This window comes from Saccopteryx leptura, chromosome 4 (assembly GCF_036850995.1).
Source record: "Saccopteryx leptura isolate mSacLep1 chromosome 4, mSacLep1_pri_phased_curated, whole genome shotgun sequence".
NCBI lineage: Eukaryota > Metazoa > Chordata > Mammalia > Chiroptera > Emballonuridae > Saccopteryx > Saccopteryx leptura.
In genome coordinates, this window is record NC_089506.1 from 27,692,795 (window position 1) to 27,711,220 (window position 18,426).

The 18,426-nt window shown below is 41.8% G+C and overlaps 1 protein-coding gene across 6 annotated transcripts in view; it reads left to right on the forward strand.

Moving 5' to 3' along the window:
- Positions 1-18,426, forward strand: part of UNC5D (unc-5 netrin receptor D) — a 524,296-nt gene that overhangs the window by 428,368 nt on the left and 77,502 nt on the right. For 2 of the 6 annotated variants that reach the window (XM_066380315.1, XM_066380318.1), the window contains 3 exons: positions 1,334-1,366; positions 16,377-16,391; positions 17,147-17,332. In XM_066380315.1, the coding sequence (XP_066236412.1) occupies positions 1,334-1,366; positions 16,377-16,391; positions 17,147-17,332 (234 nt within the window). The remainder of the gene's footprint in view (positions 1-1,333; positions 1,367-16,376; positions 16,392-17,146; positions 17,333-18,426) is intronic. The other 4 variants (XM_066380316.1, XM_066380319.1, XM_066380317.1 and 1 more) reach the window with 2 other exon arrangements.

Here is an 18,426-nt window from a genome sequence, read left to right on the forward strand (position 1 = left end):
GTTGTACTTAAATCACACTGCAAGGGTTTTCTGTCAAAATCAGTATTGAGAGAAGGAAGTGGGTTAGGGTAAGAGAAATGTCCTATAGGATTCGGTATATACAATAGCTGCATCTCTCTGCCTGGGAGGGGTTACGGAGCAGTCAGTCGGATAATATTTATGAAGTTCTCAAATGCGTACTGTACTAGAGTTGATTCAGTCAAAAACATAATCCAACATGACAGTGTCTCTCCACGCTTGGCTCGCCTTCAGGCAGGCAGAGGATGGGGACTGCACAAGGTGACCTTTCAAGGTCTCCTCACCATCGTCCGGTTCTGTGGCCACCCAGAAACAGCCTCAGTGCTTGCAGTCCCACAGGGTCCCATCTGAGCCCCGGAAGGGACTGATGAGAGGGAGGACTCACCACGCAGGTCTTCTGGAATCTTGGCCTCAGTGTCTGAAGTGTAGGTTTCCCTGTTTCTTCCATGCAGGGGAGTCGTCGGCCTGGGATGGGCCCAGGAAGTGGGAATGGGGAGGGAGGGACTGAGGCCAAGTCTCAAAGGGATTTACAAGGTGACTGCAGGGTTACTGGGTGATGGCAGATAGGGCAGAAGAGGGTGGGTGGAGAACAGTCAGGAGAATTAGAGCAATACCTCACCTGAGCTCTGGCACCGGGGGGGCCCTTCTTAGGTAAAAGGCTGAATGTCTTTTTCCTGTACCCACTTCATCTGACAGCTGCACGGCTCAATACCATGGTTATGAAATGACACCTTTCCATTTAGAGAAACTATACACATTTTACCAAATAAAGGAACAAAAAGAGTGAGATTTCTTTTAAAAAAAAACACCTCCAACTTGATTACAATACTGAACACATACACCACAAGAATGCGTAAACAACATAGTTTGAAGTTTTTATCAGGCTATGCTAACTGCAGACCAATGCAGGGTCCCTTTAAACATTCATTCCCTGCTTCATTCTTCCATCGTCATGTATAGTGGAATAGCATCCCTTACCTGAGCATTTGCTGGCTGCATCTAGAACAGGGCAGGCTGCAAGCTCGCTGCTCTCATCTTGCCGATCAGAATCTAGCAAACACAACAGGGAGAAACGCTAGTAAGCCTGAGGGAAAGTTAAAAAGGGAATGAGGACGTCATCCTAACAATATTGCAAAAAAGGAAAATAAAAAATTAGAAAGAAAAGGAAAAAAAACACAGACAACATAAAACGTAATGTCTGCACAAAACAGAGAAAATGTTTCATTTATAGACATAGACAAAGTGATATAGGAAATAGACCTTCTCCATGAAAATTTATTAAATGCAACTTTTTCTTTCTCTTTCTTTCTTTTAGATAAAAAACCTCTTCATGAAATAAAACCCCAAAGTAAGTTATTTTTCCTCTTGTGAATATAATTTATTCTCATATTTGCTGCCTTACTGTTGTATTTGCTTAGGACCAAACAGAACTGAAGTTTGTACAAAGATCCAGGGCTTCCGGGACTTCTGCTCATTGGGTTTGGAGTCACATATCAGAAGTTTAAATCAGAAAGAAATATGCACATCCCTCCCTGCCCTCAGAATAAAAGTAAATCTCTCCTTTGATTCCACCCGCCTATAAGCCCATTACTCTGCAAATGAGACCTAGAATTCTTCTGAGATTTATAGCATTAAAATTAATCAATATTTGTCAGTACGCACCTCCGTGATAGCAGCCTGGGACCAAAGCCTGACTCCACACCTTTCCACCTAGGGGAGGAGCCTAAGATGCAAACTGTGACCTTCATGGCAACTGGGTAAATGAGGACGCACTGTTGCACAGTGAAACTAACAGGAGCTAGAAATTTGAGGGCCGGTGCCGGCTCGAGCTCTCTAAATACAGGCTCACTTCCAGGAGCTTCCTTGACGATCTCTCCCTCTTGTGCAGCCAATAGATTTGGGGAAAGGAGCAGAGAGGGAAGGTTGGCAGATGAGCACTTGACCCTGTGGTTCTCAGCATTGACTAAATGTGACGACCATGTGAAGGGCTTTTAAAAATCCAGACTCCCAGGCTGCATCCCATGCCAGTGATATCATAATGGGGGTGGGGGTTAAAACCCAATGATCTCTCAGTTTAAAAGCTCCCCAGTGTCTCCAGTGTGCAGCTCAGCTGAGAACCACTGCCTTAGAAAAATGTTTCTCAAAAGGTAGATCAACAGCCACGTGCATGAGACTCTTGTGGTATGGTACAGGGTTGTTAAATATGCCCCACTTCCAAATAGAACGAATGAATTAGAATCCCTGGTACTGGGCCAGGGGCACCTGGGAATATACATTGTAGTATGTTCACTAAGTGATGCTCAAGTGCCCAGAAATATGTAAGCACACTCGAGATCAAGGGTATCAGCAACACAGCTCTTAGCAGCAGGAGCGTGAGGGGCAACAGCCCGGCAGGTTGGGTTTGTAAATCTTGCGTAAGATGTCCCTGGCCAGTATCACCCGTTTGAGTAGCAGATGAATGGCTTTTGATCTTTTAAATCCAAGGGTATTAAAATTCAAATAGCTTTGGAGAGTTAACAGCTCTTATTAGCCACCTTCTTTGAAAGAATTAAGACCCTGTGAAGATAGACAGAAATAGGCACCTTGGGACAGGGGTCAGAGACAGGAGAGAAAGACTCAGTAAAGCTATTTATGTTCCTAGTTTATTATGTTGCTTCAGTCGGGCTTGAGATATAAAGAGGCCATTGCTTGCAGAGTCTGAGATATCTGCAGAACAACAAGAACAAACTTTCTTAACTTCTTTTCCGGGCTGTCTGCTGCCCATAAAGTAATAGGTGGGTACTTAGGTGGCAACCCTCTGACATCATGTATGCTCGATTTTGAAATCACAGGAAGATGGAGAGTAGGGGAACATGCTTGTGTCCTGTGTGGTTGTGTGTCTGTGTATGTACATGTTGAGGGAGGGAGAATAATAAAACGAGTCACCGCATATTTGGCTGTGTCTGAGTCTAGACCTCACAGAGACAGCTTGGGTAAGTGGACCCTCAGCTGCCTCCCCAGGGCATCCACCGGTTCTGGGTGCAGCACAAGCAGGATCACAGGTATCCATGTGGTGGCCAGCGTGAGACTTGTGTAGAAATGCACGTGTGTTTGCTAAAACTTAATTTCATGCTTAGTTGGTGAGGCCTGCGCCATTCTAATTTGGTTACATCTGTACTTCCAGCCATAAACTCCACAGTAGCTATTCCTAGTCCTTGGGGACTCCTGAATTAGTTTTTGCTTGGGGTTCTTGCTCCTGAACACCAAGCTTAATTGCTGGATACTGCAACCAAATCACTTAAACTATTTTAATTTGTCATTTCCTAAAAATAAAGCCTTAACAGAATCAATATGATTGCAAAAGTCTCCCCGAGGAATGCAGTTGGGGTCCTGTAAGCCGCATGGTTAGCAATGCATCATAGAAATCCAGGCGCAGTTGCTCAGTGAAAAGAGAGGGGCTTAGTTTAAGGGTCCATGAATCATCACGGATGCAAAATCAAAGTCAATGATGGAGATAATTGAGAAACAACCTGTTCCTGTATATAGCTGAGCGCATGAGCCTCCGCAGGGCCCGGCGGATAGAAACACCACTCGAGTCTCGCACGCAGACCTCCGTGCGCAGGCGCGCTGAGGATCCCGCTTTGCAGTGCGGAGGTGTCAAAGGAAAGTGAAGTCCTTTAGCAAAAAGAAAAAAAAAAGACAGAAAAAGAACGGTGATTGCCAGAGGGGAAGGAGGGCGGGGTAGGTGGAAGAGGGGAAGCAAGGTGGGGGTAAAAGATGCTGGAAAGAGACTTGACCTGGGTGGCGAGCGCCCGCTGCAGTGTGCAGATGGCGTCTTGTTGAGTTGTACACGTGAGCTCTGTAGGGTTGTATGAACCGATGTCACCCCAAGAAATTCAATAAAAAGGAAAAAAAAAAAAGAAAGTCTTCAGATATCTGTTGGCAAGTCATCATGACAAACTGGGGGAGATGTGTGCGGTGCACAGCTCATGAAAGCACTTATTGTAAATGAGATAATTTAATCAATTACGTTTCCTAATGTACTAAACTGAATGTTTCATTTTCTGCTTCTGCACATCTTAAATTATCTTCAGGTGCTTTATGAGATTTAATCATAGTTAATAGAAACTTCATTACCATCAAATGTGCTTTCAATAAATGTTGTGTAACAATGTCAGGAGGTGCAGTAAAATATAGTAGGCTGTGAACGGCAACACGCACCCCCAGAGTTAGGCTGGAAAATGGTTGCGTTTAGACAAGGAGATTCCTCGGAGGCTTGGGGATGTGGCTTTCTGAGAGTCTCTGTGCTCCTGAGGAGTGACTAGTTCAGCCAGTTCCTGTTCAGGGTAGAAAGAGTAACTCAGGACCCCAGACTCTCTCTTCGTTTGCTTTCCAGAGTTGGTTGCACCTAACAGAGCAAGTAGGAGTCCAGTGAATAGTTCTAGAGTCAGCTACCACCCAGTCATCTCTAGCTGAATCGCAGCTTTTCAAAATTAAAATCATCCTTCTTTGTCCCTGTTCTTAATTCAGTCCTGCTCCCATCTTCTCTAGTGCATACTATCCCAGCAACTCAGTTGTCGAGGTAAGGACTTGGGCAGCCTTCTAGACCCCTCTCGTTTTTTTTTCCTTCTCCTGCTCAGTACCCAATACATCATTATAATCTGAGTGTTCTACCACTTAAAAAGATTTCGTCAACTTTATTTCATTTTATTCTACTCATAGACATCGCTCCATTCATTCAGCAGCTCTTTATTGGGTGCTTACCATGTGCTAGGAAGTGTTCTAGGTGGTGGAAAGTCAGCACTGAGCACAGCAGACACAGTATCTGCATCCACAAAGCTCACACTCTCCGTGAGGGGAGATAGAAAGAAACCACCCAGGACATATACAGTGTGGAGCGCTGCTGAGCTGGTGGTACGTGTTGTGAAGAGAAATAAAACAGGGTAAGGGGCTTAGGGAAGGTTGGAGGGAGTGTTCCTTTTTGGTGTAGCAGGTGTTCAGAGAAGTTCTGTATAAAATAAAATTACATTTAAGAGGAGACCTGAAGAAAAGCAAGGAAATAAGCATTCTGGATATCTGGGGGGAGAGCATTCCAGGCAAAGGGAACAGCAGAGTTCAAAGGCTGTGAGGTGGAAGCTTGCGTGGACTGTCTGAGGCGGCCAGGATGTCTGGGGCAGAGTGACAACGGGAGGAATCACCTCTCCATAACTAAGATCAGAGATATGGGGCAAGGGGAAAAACAGTCAAAGGTAATACAGGCCATCGTCACGACTTTGACCTTTACTCTGAGCATGATGGAAAGCCTTTGAGGGTTTTTATTCATGTGGATGTGATCCAGTATTTTCAACGGTAAACTGTCCCTGCTGTATTGAATGGAAACATACAGGGAATAAAAGAAGAAGCAAGGAGACCCCTTAGAATGATCTACTGTAACAATCATGTATTACAACTAACTAGGCTATGACAGTACCTGGGTCCAAGATGATTGGGGCTGGAGCCAGATAGCATCAGAAATGATAAAAACAAGTATTATCCTACATATCTTTTGAAAGCACAGTCAGAAGGATTTGCTGATGGACTAAACATAGACTTAAGAGGAAGAAAAGTGCTATGGATGATACCGAAATTTTAGCTATGCAACTACAAGGAGGGAGTTGTCATTACTGATATGGGAAAAGCTTGGGATAGTAAATCCGGGAGAATCAAGAGTTCATTGTTACAAATGCTAACTTTGAAATACCTATTAAACATAAATGGACTGGTTGAATAGGCAAGTTGAATATATGTGTCCAGAGGTCAGAAGAGAGTCCTGTCTGGTGACATACATCTAGGGCTTGTCAGTGTCCAGATGATATTCAAAGCCATTAGTTTGTATGAGATCACCAGATAATGAGTGTGAATAGAAAAGGAAATAGAGCTGAGCACTGAGCCCTGGAGGATAGCAACATTTAGATATAGAAAAGGTCAGAAATCACTGCAAAGGAGGTGGAAAAGTAACAGCAGCCATAGTAAGACAGAAACCAAATGATAAGAAAAGGGTGTCCCAGGAAAGTTTGAAAGTTCAGGCCATCTTTATTCCTAACTAGGATTTCTACAATTTCCTCCCTGTATCTAGCCTTGTCCTACATCAGTTTATCTGATCTTTTAAAAATATACATTCTGGTAACATCAGTACCATGTTTAAATCTCTTTAGTAGCTCACCATTACTTCAAAGTACTTAATAGGTTTATGATCTGATTTCAACTTTATATATTTTTAATCATATCAGTTTCTCTCGATCATCTTAATTATTAGCATTTTCCTTCCTGCCCTCTCACCACTTCCTGTATTATTCAACCAAACAAACTTCTTAGTTTTCGGAATACCCTATGCCCATGTGGGCATGTAATACCTTATGCATTCTGTTACCTCTGCCTGAAAACTCTTTCTCTCAACCTAATCCTCAACCTGTTTAACTTATTTTTCCTTCGTATTTTAGCTTAGGTGTCATTTCTTCCACAAGGCCTTCACCAACACTCCAAGTCTGAATTAATTAGTCTTGTTATTTTCCAAGTACCAGACTATTTCCCTCTTTCTATACAATATGTTCAGTGTCTTTATACTGGCCTGGATTCTTTTTCAATGTATAGACATAAATTGCTGCCTCTGGTAGACAGTATAGAGCCATTCACCCTTATACCTGTAGCATTTACCACTTGGCCTAGTATATGTTAGACGTTCAATAATTATTTGTTGAGTTGTGGTCTGACATCTTCTTACTGACTCCTCACTGGGCCCTTTATTGTTCAGGTGAAAATAAAGACTTCTTCTATATTCACTGCTACTCATTCATGTAGTAGATATTTATTATGTAATTATTCTATCTAATAGTCTTGACCTAGTGAAGTGTGAAGGGAAAAAATAAGGAAAGTTTCTTCTCCATAATTTTAATACAAGGCAGTAGAAGATGATAAATGATTTGAGAAAAGGGAAATTAAGGAAACAACTTTTAATAATCTCATCTATTTTGTGCTAGGTATTAGGTTAAAGCCCACAATATATGCTTCCCAGAATTGTTTCCATCACAATAGCCTGATTTGTCCTTAAAGTCTGGAAACTAAGTATGCTCTTCTCCTCAATCACAGACATTTCTTTCTGCATCTTTTCCCATGATATACTGGCTTCATCTATGGTGGAATAGTGTCTGCAACTTTGGGCGATACCTTTAAATTCTCCAACAGACTTCTAGGCTCTTCTACACTAGCATAGGCTATGGACTTCGATACTGATCTTCTAGCCGTACCTTAAAAAACATTCTTTGTTTCTAGTTTGTCTATTGTTTTCCTTCATCTTGTGCTGATTATTTTCAATAACTATAGCACAGATTGCTTGACTTGCTTTGTCCTGCGACAACATGGAGGGACCTTGAGGATATTATGCTAAGTGAAATAAGTCAGAAAAAGCTAAGAACCATATGATTTCACTCATTCGTGGGCTATAAAACTGAAACTCATACACACAGGCAATGATATGGTGGTTACCAGAGGGAAGGGGGTAGGGAGTTTGTAAAGGGTAAAGAAGTCCAAATACATGGTTACGGGTGATGATTTGACTCTGGATGGTGGGCACAGTGCAATATGCAGATCATGAATCACTTGATATACTTGAAACCTATATGACCCCAATGACCAGTGTCACCCCAATAAATTTAAAAATTGTTTATACTATGAATCAGATCAACTCATATATTTATATATATTTATATATATGTATATGTATATGTATATGTATATATATATATGCAACATCTATAGTTTTCTTACCACTTTCAACTTTTTGATTATTTAATTTTTATTCCATCATAAACATATGCCTTTTCTTATTACTGTTTTCAGTGATATCATTGACTTTGCACTTAAGGGATATGATACAGGATTCTGTTTATAAAATACCTTAGAACTAAGTACAGCCATGGCGAATAAGTGGTAAACCAACATGTTCTTTAGCCACAGAATAACCCAGGTTACTTGTTAAAATGTGAACTCACAGGCCCCACTTCTATTAGTATACTCAACGTTTATAGAGTTAATGTCTTTCATAACGTGAAATCATTTTCTCAAGAGCTGGAGTTCAAGTCTTTATCTTTTGGACTCTGTTGCCCATTTTAACTTGGTCTTTCTATCTAGGAGGCAAAAGTATAGTTCTTCTGCAGTTCAAATGTAGTACGAGATAAAAATAGAGGACCCCTTGAAATCTGAATGTCAGATAAACAACAAATGCATTTTTAGTGTAAGCATGTTCCAACTATCACACAATAAGTTTTTAAACTAAAATTATTCTTTATTGATCCAAAATTTAAATTTAACTGTCATATTTTTATTTGCCAAATCTGGTCATTTTACTTAAGGGATGAAACATGTCTGAATGTGCTATATCAAGAATATTTTATAAATTAGATTTCGCTTATTGCCAGTCTTGGGAAAATGGTCAGAATTGAAGTAGATATTGATGGGGAGAGCCTTTGGGTAACACACACACTCACACTCTCACACACACACACACACACACACACACACACACACACACAAATCCATTGACAAGGTTTACTTGGAACAAAGTGAGTAATCAGATCTGGCCAGAGTAGGGTTCATATGGATGAAAAGTGGGCAAAACAGTTGAAAAATAGAGCAGAGCATAAAGTGTATTGAGCATAAGGTAAGTTCCCATTGGACTGTAAGGTATCAGAGTAGCAGTACCAGAACCACATTTGGGAAGAGTAATCCATGCATAAAACAGGTCAGAGTGATCACAGACTAGGAGCATGGATACTAGTAAGACAAGCCTGGGCAGTAGAGGCATCATTTAGGGTCTCTCCTGTTGAAAGGATAGTGTGAGAGACACTGGAGACACAATCAGTAAGGTGTGTAAGTGGTCTGGGGAAGGAGTCCATGGAAACAGAACGGAAGATGACTCTTCCATCACAAGCCTGATCACTGGTGGTGTCATGAGCAGGAAAAGGGAATTCAGAGAGGAAAATATTTAAAGACATAAGAATGATGAATTTGTAAATCAGATGAGAAATTTGAGATGTTAGCACCACATGCAGGGAGTTTTGCCCACAAAGCAGGACAGAAATACGGGATGATGTGTGCAGGACAGGAGATGAGGCAGGAGGTCTTGATGTGAACCTGTTTGGCATCAAGGGACTAGTTAGAGCTACCGATGTGTGGATGACTATCCAGTGATTAGCCAATTAGATAAGCATAGAGAAAGAAAAAATGGCCAAGACTGAACTTTAAAGACTAAAGGGTAGTTACTAAACAATGAGGAAAGAAAAAATAGGAGAATCAAATTCAAGAGACTTCTTTTTTTCCTAGATGGTGGGCTGGCTTTTCTTGCCTACCACAAAGCAATGTAAAAAATAAGACAGGGAACATTGCTGTTGAGGCGGCAGTTGAAAATAACCTTCGGGTGGTGGTTTAGGCAAAAGACAGACTTTTAAAGGGAATAATCAAATGACATAGAAATGGTAGACTTACCAAATTATCATACAGCCTGTTAGTGGGCTAGGCAAGTGGAAGAAGAATGAAGTAGTTCTACAGGTTCTGACAAGAAAAGATCTATAAGATATTATACATAAAAAATAAGCAAAGGATACAGTAAAAGATGTATATAATCTAGAGCCTTTAGGGTAAAGAAAAATAAATGAAGGACATGTTTCCCTGAAAGGTCTCAGAGGTGCTATCCAGAGTAATTACTTTTGGAGAAGGGGGGGGTTGGAGGATAACTTTTCTCTTTGCATAGTGGAACTTTATATATTTCCTAAAATATTTTCTCATTTTATACATGCATTCTATTGATTACTTTAACAGGGGCAGGGGTTAAAAGGTTAGGAGAATTATTGAATGTGTATTAAAAAATGTTTAAAGTTAAAAATGCTGAAAGTTCTTTTAAACAAAGAGCTAAGAATTCTGTGGATGTAAAGAAGGCTGCATCTTTGAGTAGTCTATTAGAAAACAAGTCAGGGGAAGGATTTGGGGAGAGGTGATTAGGAAGACTGGATGATGTTTGTAGGCAAAGAACAAGGCTCAGAGTTGTAGGGAAATTTTGAAGATGCAAGACAATGAGAGGATGATGAATGAGGCCCGGTCCCTGTGGAGGCGGGAGAGGGTGTGGTCGAGCTGGTCTGACACAGATGAGCAGCAGCTCTTCGGGGAGCAGAGAAAGGAAAGGAAGAATGTGAAGGAGCAGAATAGTGCGGAGTTGCAGGGGAATGAACTCACATAGAATGACCTCTATTTCACCTAAAAGAGGGGCAGATGAGAGGTGAGAAGCAGGAGTCTTTAAGAAAAGAAACTAAATTCAGAGTAATTGTTTTGATGAAATGTTTTTGGTCATAGGACATGAATAAAAGAATTATTGAGCTAAAGGAGGCCCAGATGCAAGTGGATAGCATCAGTTTTTTGATGGTACCAGCCAGTAGGGTTTGGGACTTCCTCCAAGCAAGGCAAGTTACCTTGGTGCAGGCACATCCAGAGCAGAGAGAAGGGAAGCCACACAGAGCAACCGTTCAGCAGCTTGAGAATGAAGACAGATGTGTATGTAAACCCTGGTTTTACCATTGTCTAGTTACTACCTTAGCTGAACCTATGTCATATCTGTAAAAGAGGACATAGAATACCCTCTTCAAATTGATTTGGGTCCTGGCTGGATAACTCAGTTGCTTAGAGCATCGTTCCGAAGCACAGAGGTTGCCAGTTCAATCCCTAGTCAGGGCACATACAGGAACAGATTGATATTTTTGTCTGTCTCTCTCTCCCCCTCCTTTCCAACTAAAATCAATAAATTAACAAAAAAAATTTAAAAATTGATTTGGTTGTGAGGCTGAGAATGTGGTCACATTTGTAGTTCTCAGAAGTTCAAGCACAAACTTGCCCAGTACTATGTTACTCTTGTCATCGAGAGGAAGTCAGCAGTGAGCAAGGGGTAACAGCTGGAGAGGGCTGAGCCTACCCTCATCCATCGATTCTACAGCCAGAGTGCCTGGGATTGAATCCCAGTTCGGCTCCTTACCAATCATGAGGCTTTGGCCAAGGCAAGTGATTTTCTTGCCTCGGTTTACACATTTGAATGGAGACAGCTTTACAAGGTTGTTGAAAGATCAAAATGAGTTAAGAAGTGAAAAGTACTAGACCAGCAACTGGCAGTTAGTCAACACTACTTAAGAATTTGCTATTGTCATTAATTACAACAATAAAACAATAATCACCACAATAGCAATGAGATTTTTGAGGATGAGAGACTACAAAAGAAGCTGAGATGTTGATTGGTTAAAAAATGATGAGATTCCAAGCAATGCAGATATCATTGGACTTGCTCACCATGTAAAAGCTATTTCCTCATGTGTTAAACAAAAGAAGTTGCTTCTTAATGACAGCAAGTATGAACAATTCTAACATTAACTCCTGTTGTATCATACTTCAGTATGCAGTGACTATTTCAGCACATCCCCCTATATCCACAGCACTGCATGGGCTGGGCTGGAGAAGGGGAGGGGTCCTGAGATGGCCATCTCCTGGCCTTCTGAGGTGTCCAGTGCAGCAGGTGGGTCTTTACTCTCCCATTGGTTTACCTCGCTCCCCCCTCTCTTTGTGAATACTTACTGTATGGACGCCTCAGTAATTCACTCTCTCCTAAAGACCAATCAAGTTGTTTTTTCTGACATGGGATCAATGGTCATTGCATAATATCTAAAAGGAGGATTGAAAAGAATAGCGTGTTTTGAAAGGCATTTGTGATGCTCCTTCATTAATTTTGTGTAGCTAGCTAATCCTGTAAAACAGATTCTAGCCTGATATATCATTAAGTTTATACCATGGGAATTAAGTGAAATTTCCATTAACAAGTGACATTAATATCTCTTTCAGATGGGAGTCATGTGAAGAGAGAAAGACAAACTACATAAATGGCCCTTTTATTTAATCCTTTGGGGATACTGGTTACTATAAATAACTAGGTATGATTGTAATTCATAAAGCCATCGAACTTGTTCATGAAGTCCTTGAACCATGAAGTCCACAGGGGCTTTGAAAGGTCACTTGGTTCTTCTCACCAACTGTGCCCCCCAAAATATATAAATATGTAACTGCAGAGTATTATAAAGTCATGCTGTCTTTTAGAGACTTTCTGAAAGATTTCACAGTCTCCCTCAGAAATACAGCACAGTTTATTAACAACCCTCATTGTAGAAAAGGTCATTTTAATATCTAACCAGAGTTCCCCTTATAATAAAAGGCCATGTCCTTCTTTTCAGTCCTTGTTAGAGATGGCAGAAGAGTTGGTTACTAGCTTCATCAGAAATGAAGGGTCATTGAGCACCTGGTGGGCCCGTTCTCTTTTTATAACAAGCTTTCTGCATTAAAGTCAGCACAAGTCTCTTTACAGCTCTTTTCTTCAGGCCAAATGAACCCATAAACACTTCCTTGCCATGGTCCTAGTTTCCAACTCTCTATTGAACATATTCTATAGTACTTTCTGAATAATTTGGAATATAAGTGATTTCTCGGTCAATTCTTGGGGTTTTTGCTTTTTTTTTTCCCTCTAACTTATCATACACAGCAGTTTATTCTGCTACATGTTGGGTCCTTCCAAGCTTTGCCTAAAGCTTTTGTGACTCATGGATAGATAAAAATAGGGGTAAAAACATCAGTAAGACATTAATATGTAAAGTTTTGTCTATGAAACAGCAAGTTAAAGTGTCCTGTGCCCACAAAAAGCAAAACAGCCTGATCTATCAGGGGGTATCAAAGCTTTTCTTCAAAATCACTTCGAGCAAAGAAACCACTACTGCAGATGAGTGAGCAGATGGAGAAATGTGTGAAAGAAAGAAAGAAAAAGAAAAAGAGTCCCTGAGGCAGGAGTTCTAAAACCAGCCTCAGACTGGAATTCCTTTCCTATTTCTCTTTTCAGAGTTGAGGCAAGTAATCACCAAATAGTTTCACACAATGTTGTGCAAATGTCTGGGGGAAATTATAGAGCTATCACTGCTTTTGAAGAGTTTAAAGCAGTAAGGAAGGGTGCACTGGCGTTCAGACACTTAACAGTAAAAAGTCTGATATAAAATGAGTTCTAGGAACCATAAGTGATCTAAGAGTTTAGATGACCATAGGTTGGAAGTGCTGGCTAGATTGTGTAGAACAGACTTACTCTCTTGGGGGAGGGGGACCGTCAGCTGTCACCATACAGATGGGTACTTAGAGATGGGTGGTAGTGCCTACATGCCTTGTGGGATGGGGGGAGACATTACTATGACCTGTCGCTGTAATGTGAAAGGTAAGCAGGCCCTTCACTAGCAGACATTCACCTAGAAGGAAATGAATCACAACTGCAGTGCAGGGAACGGACGTGGGGAAGCAGTCAGGCCTTGGGAAGGGCCTGTGCCACGTGGTCATGTTGGTAGAGCGATCTTCTGGGAAGCAGCGGCAGTGGCTTTGAATGTGTGCTTGTGTGCTGTGTGTATGCATACCCACGTGCGTACATGTGTGTAATGACTCTGCAGGGGCACCCTCCAAGTGCCCATGTGCTCACATGGACACATATGCATATATACGTATGTCTGGACACATAGATCTGTAGTGGAAAATGTGGAACTAAACCTCAGGCTCTTCTGGGGCCAGTCCTGAACATACGTGGAAAAAAATGATGATGTTTAATAATCACACAGAAATCCTTATAGGGAAAACCACTTGCTTTCCTGGAAGGACAGATTAGACAACAGGGTAGAGGGGAAATAAGGAAAATAGGTAGATAGAGTAAAGAAAAGCAAAAAAAGAAGAGAAGAAAGAAGCACTGTGAGCCAACTTGAGAAGAATTTAATTTGAGCTGCGGGTAAAAATGTCTGACTCATTCTCTTGAGATATATACACATGTGGCATTGAGTGCTTGTGTCTACCTCTGCAGCAGCACGTGGATACCAGGATTTGTCACTTTTAGACAAGAAACAACTGTTACTTTAGCCATGTATCCTCATTTCTGTTGCGTGGTTGGCTCTTAACAAATGTAGAATGAATGAATATGTTAGATCCTGAACTTTCTTATTCCCAGGACAGATTGTTCCTGTAAAATTAATACCACTGTATTTATCTTTTTGCGGAAGTCCATTGACTCCTGGCTTTTAGGTCAGATTGTCCTACTAAGTGCCAGGGTGAGCCTTGTAAGAATACAGAGCTCTCTGTGCAGGCCTCTCCCTTCCTCCCCACCCTAGGTCCCTCCACTCAGTTTAAAAAATTATTTATTTCAGTATTTTTTTTCTTTTTTTTTTCTTTTTCCTGAAGCTGGAAACGGGGAGAGACAGTCAGACAGACTCCCACATGTGCCCGACCGGGATCCACCCGGCACGCCCACCAGGGGGCGATGCTCTGCCCCTCCGGGGCATTGCTCTGTTGCGACCAGAGCCACTCCAGCGCCTGGGGCAGAGGCCAAGGAGCCATCCCCAGCGCCCGGGCCATCTTTGCTCCAATGGAGCCTCGCTGCGGGAGGGGAAGAGAGAGACAGAGAGGAAGGAGAGGGGGAGGGGTGGAGAAGCAGATGGGCGCTTCTCCTGTGTGCCCTGGCCGGGAATCGAACCCGGGACTTCTGCACGCCAGGCCGGCGCTCTACCACTGAGCCAACCAGCCAGGGCCAGTATTTTATTTCTTTGACTCAAGTCCTAAAAGCCAGGAGTCAATGGACTTCCGCAAAAAGATAAATACAGTGGTATTAATTTTACAAGAACAATTTGTCGTGGGAATAAGAAAGTTCAGGATATAACATATTCATTCATTCTACATTTGTTAAGAGCCAATCATGCAACAGAAATGAGGATACATGGTTAAATACTATAGATTCTGCAAACAGTCCTAGGAAAAGAAACACAATGACCCATATCACACCTCTAAACCTCAGTCTGGAGGTACACGTGGGGTCTCTTTCTAGAAACAGGATTTGTTTGTGAAGGGCGAAGGAGAATTCTGGTTACCTGGTAACCTGTGTAGCAAGGGAATGGGAATAAAGATGAAAACCCAGGGGATCAAAGACAGTGTGTTCCTGCTACACTCAGTTTTGTGTCAGAATGTTCGTGGCCAGTGATGTCCATTTTCCACAGAAGTACTTCACCCTGGCTGTCCTGCTGGCTTCTGGCCCTTCCTGTTTTTGTACCTGGGAAGCTAAAGATGTCTTTGTCTATACTTTGCCAACTCAGCAAGAGAGCAGCTGCATTCAGTACCCTGCCAGGCTGTTTTTCTGCATGTGCTCAGTGGCTGAGCAGCTGTGTCATCCCCAGATGCCCATTTTAAGATGATAGTGTCATCAGTCATCAGTGTCCAAGGAACTGGAGGGGGAAGAAGGAAAGGCTAATTGGTTTAAATCCAAAGTTCTCTCACTGCTTCTGGTGCCTGGCCTGCTGTACCTGCCATGTTCTGTGTCCTCTCTCTTCTCTGAGAATAACGGATCATTCCCTTGAAGGAACTCACCTAAGCAGAGGGAGGGTGCGAGTGTTAGTGGGGCGAGAGCTGCCCACCTCTCTGCCCCTCCGTGACATCGGCAGACATTGGAGCTTTGCAGTTGTCATCGAGCAGTGTGCCTGTGGTTCTCGGTCCCAGAGAAGATGACCACAGATACCTCCACCCCTGGACTCTCTCTCATTTGAGCCACCGTGAAGTTGGAACTAAAGCCTAAATCACACCCTGTTTCTCCGTACCTCCCAGGCTGTAGTGGTGATTATAAGTGTCTGATAATCCTCTGACCCTTCACATTCTGTTCCTTCAAGTGGTTGCATTCTCCCTTAGGAATATTTTTCACTGGTTACTGCCCCATGACTGAGCTGGTTCTGCTTGATTTCCTTGTTCTCTCTTTAATTTGGTAGCACCTTATTTTACAGTCCACTAACTTGGTTGAAAATATACTCACTTTACATGTATGGTTAGTATTCCTCATTTGATAACGTAAGTACCGTATTAGGGTATGTGAATGAATAGTAAGCTCTGTGCAATTATAAGGGGAGTGTATAATGGGTTTATTTTATCCTTCAAGCCCAGCACAGGGCTACCTAGTAATTACTTTTGGACCTATTAAGTACACTGATCATATAATCTGTAGGGAGATTAATTATGTTAGTATGTGCCACCTTCTACTTCTAAACACCTCCCAAGATTACGCCTCCTTTAGGATTCTGTAGTCTTGGATAAATCTCATGTTGAATTGTACTAGCCCTTATGCATCTCTTCAGGAATGAACCACACCCAGTGTGCATCTAGCAAAAGAGTTGAAAATCTGCTACAACATATCTTGGGGGGTGGGGAAACACTCACAGTCTAAATTCAAACTAATGCTTTTATTTTTGTTTTGCCCATGCATTCAATAGGATGGAGTAGGAGAGGTATGGGAGAAACAGCATGTGCCCTCTTAGAGACCAGTCCTCCTCCACAAAAAAGTATTAGACTCTAGAATCTCATTGGTGCCAGAAAACATTTACCATGGACATAAGAGCACCTAGGACCAAGACCTTTTCATATCTCACAACAGAAAGTCTCATAATGATTGCATATACTCTAAACTGATGTTGTCAATGTTCTCTTCAACTGAATGACATGTGTCAAAGCTGGAAGTCCTAACTGTGAACGCTGGTCTATCCTCTCTTGACTCAGACCATGTTTTCTCTCCTCACAGTAGACCACTCTCTGTGAATGCATGTGCCCAGGTCATATATAAGTGGAGAAGTTCACCCATATTTTGTCATTGTATGTGGGTCTCATGTTTTCCCTCCAATAAAAATATAAAAAATACTTTTCAGGTAAATATGACTTCCTAAAACAAATAAATTAAGGAGAAGTTGCCTGTTTTTACTCAAAAATATTATATTCTTTGCAAAGTTGATTGTCTTCAAGATTCTATTACATGGTAATAAGCTACCTTAACGCAGTTAAGATATTTGACTAGCAGCTCTTTGATTTACACAAGTGTTTTAGAAATAGGATTATTGTGTGAGAGAGAGTACAGCTCGTGGCTAGCTGCATATATCATTTCCTCAGAGCAGTAGCTCCAACAACTCACTAGCATTTCATTTTGTGTCCTGGGGTGGCTCTTGGCTCTGTGCCTATGTTGGCCATTTAGGATTTCTCTTGTGTCTTTCAGGCATTGAGAATGCCAGCGACATTGCTCTGTACTCGGGCTTGGGCGCTGCAGTCGTGGCCGTGGCAGTCCTGGTCATTGGTGTCGCCCTTTATAGACGGAGCCAGAGCGACTATGGCGTGGACGTCATTGATTCTTCTGCATTGACAGGTGGCTTCCAGACCTTCAACTTCAAAACAGTCCGTCAAGGTCAGCGGCTAGGTTCCCCCAATACCGCGTTCTCAGGACCAAAGACTACCCCCTCACAGGACTCCCGTGCTCTTTGGCCCTGTGTGAGCGTGGTTCTTGGCACTGGGAGCCGCTGCCAAATTGTCTTCACATGTTTGGAAACCTGGCTCAATGGAGTAATCTGCTTAAGTGCTTGGCTACTGTGAGGACAAATGGCTCTCAATTTACCATTAGCAACATTTGAAATGAGGCATTTCCACCTTTGATACGTAGTGAGCTTAATGAGTTATTTAATCACAGATTACCCAGCTTCCTATTTTAACAAGCCTGCTTTGAGGACGTGCATTTAATTTAGTTAACTAAAATACTGATTATTCAAAGCTGAGGACCAAGTACTATATCACAACCTCCTAGGCCTATTTATTGCACTATTTATTTATGTATTTGTTTGTTTGTTTATTTATTTATTTATTTATTTATTTATTTATTTATTTATTTGGTGGACTTATTTTTGCACTTCTGTTTTAAATACGTAAAGGGACTTTAGATATATGATGGGTCAGTTAGCCAAAGAAAATATAAAATTCCCAGTCCCAGTCAGACAATCTTTTGTTGTGGGGGGAATGAAAATCTATGTCAAAGTACAGCAATACTCATTTTCAAATGGAGAGCCACTTAATTCTCTTATACGAACCAAACCTCTTTCTGATTGCAAGATGGTGATGAGACATACACAGCTTTTATTTTAGAAAAGAAAATGAAACTTCTCAGTGGATGAACATTTTTACCTTGACTCTCATTGTCAGTTCCGTTCCCTCTATTTCTGTTGACTGCATGTCAGTATCCCCTGTAGCACAGACAAGAGGAAGTCTGACTGCTTGGCAGTGATTCGGGAGAGACCGGATTCTGAAGTGGAAACCCAAGGGCGCTAGAAATTGGGAGAAACGAAATGCTTTCCACTGCTTATCATTCACTTCTAGGCACCGAAGTTTCAGGTCTGAGTCTGAGTCTGCTCAGCCTCATATAGGGCTAGTCAGTATGTTCAGTCTGTGGTACACCTGACACTAATATCTCATATGTCCACTCTAATTGAAAATAAAATTTTTAAGAAACTA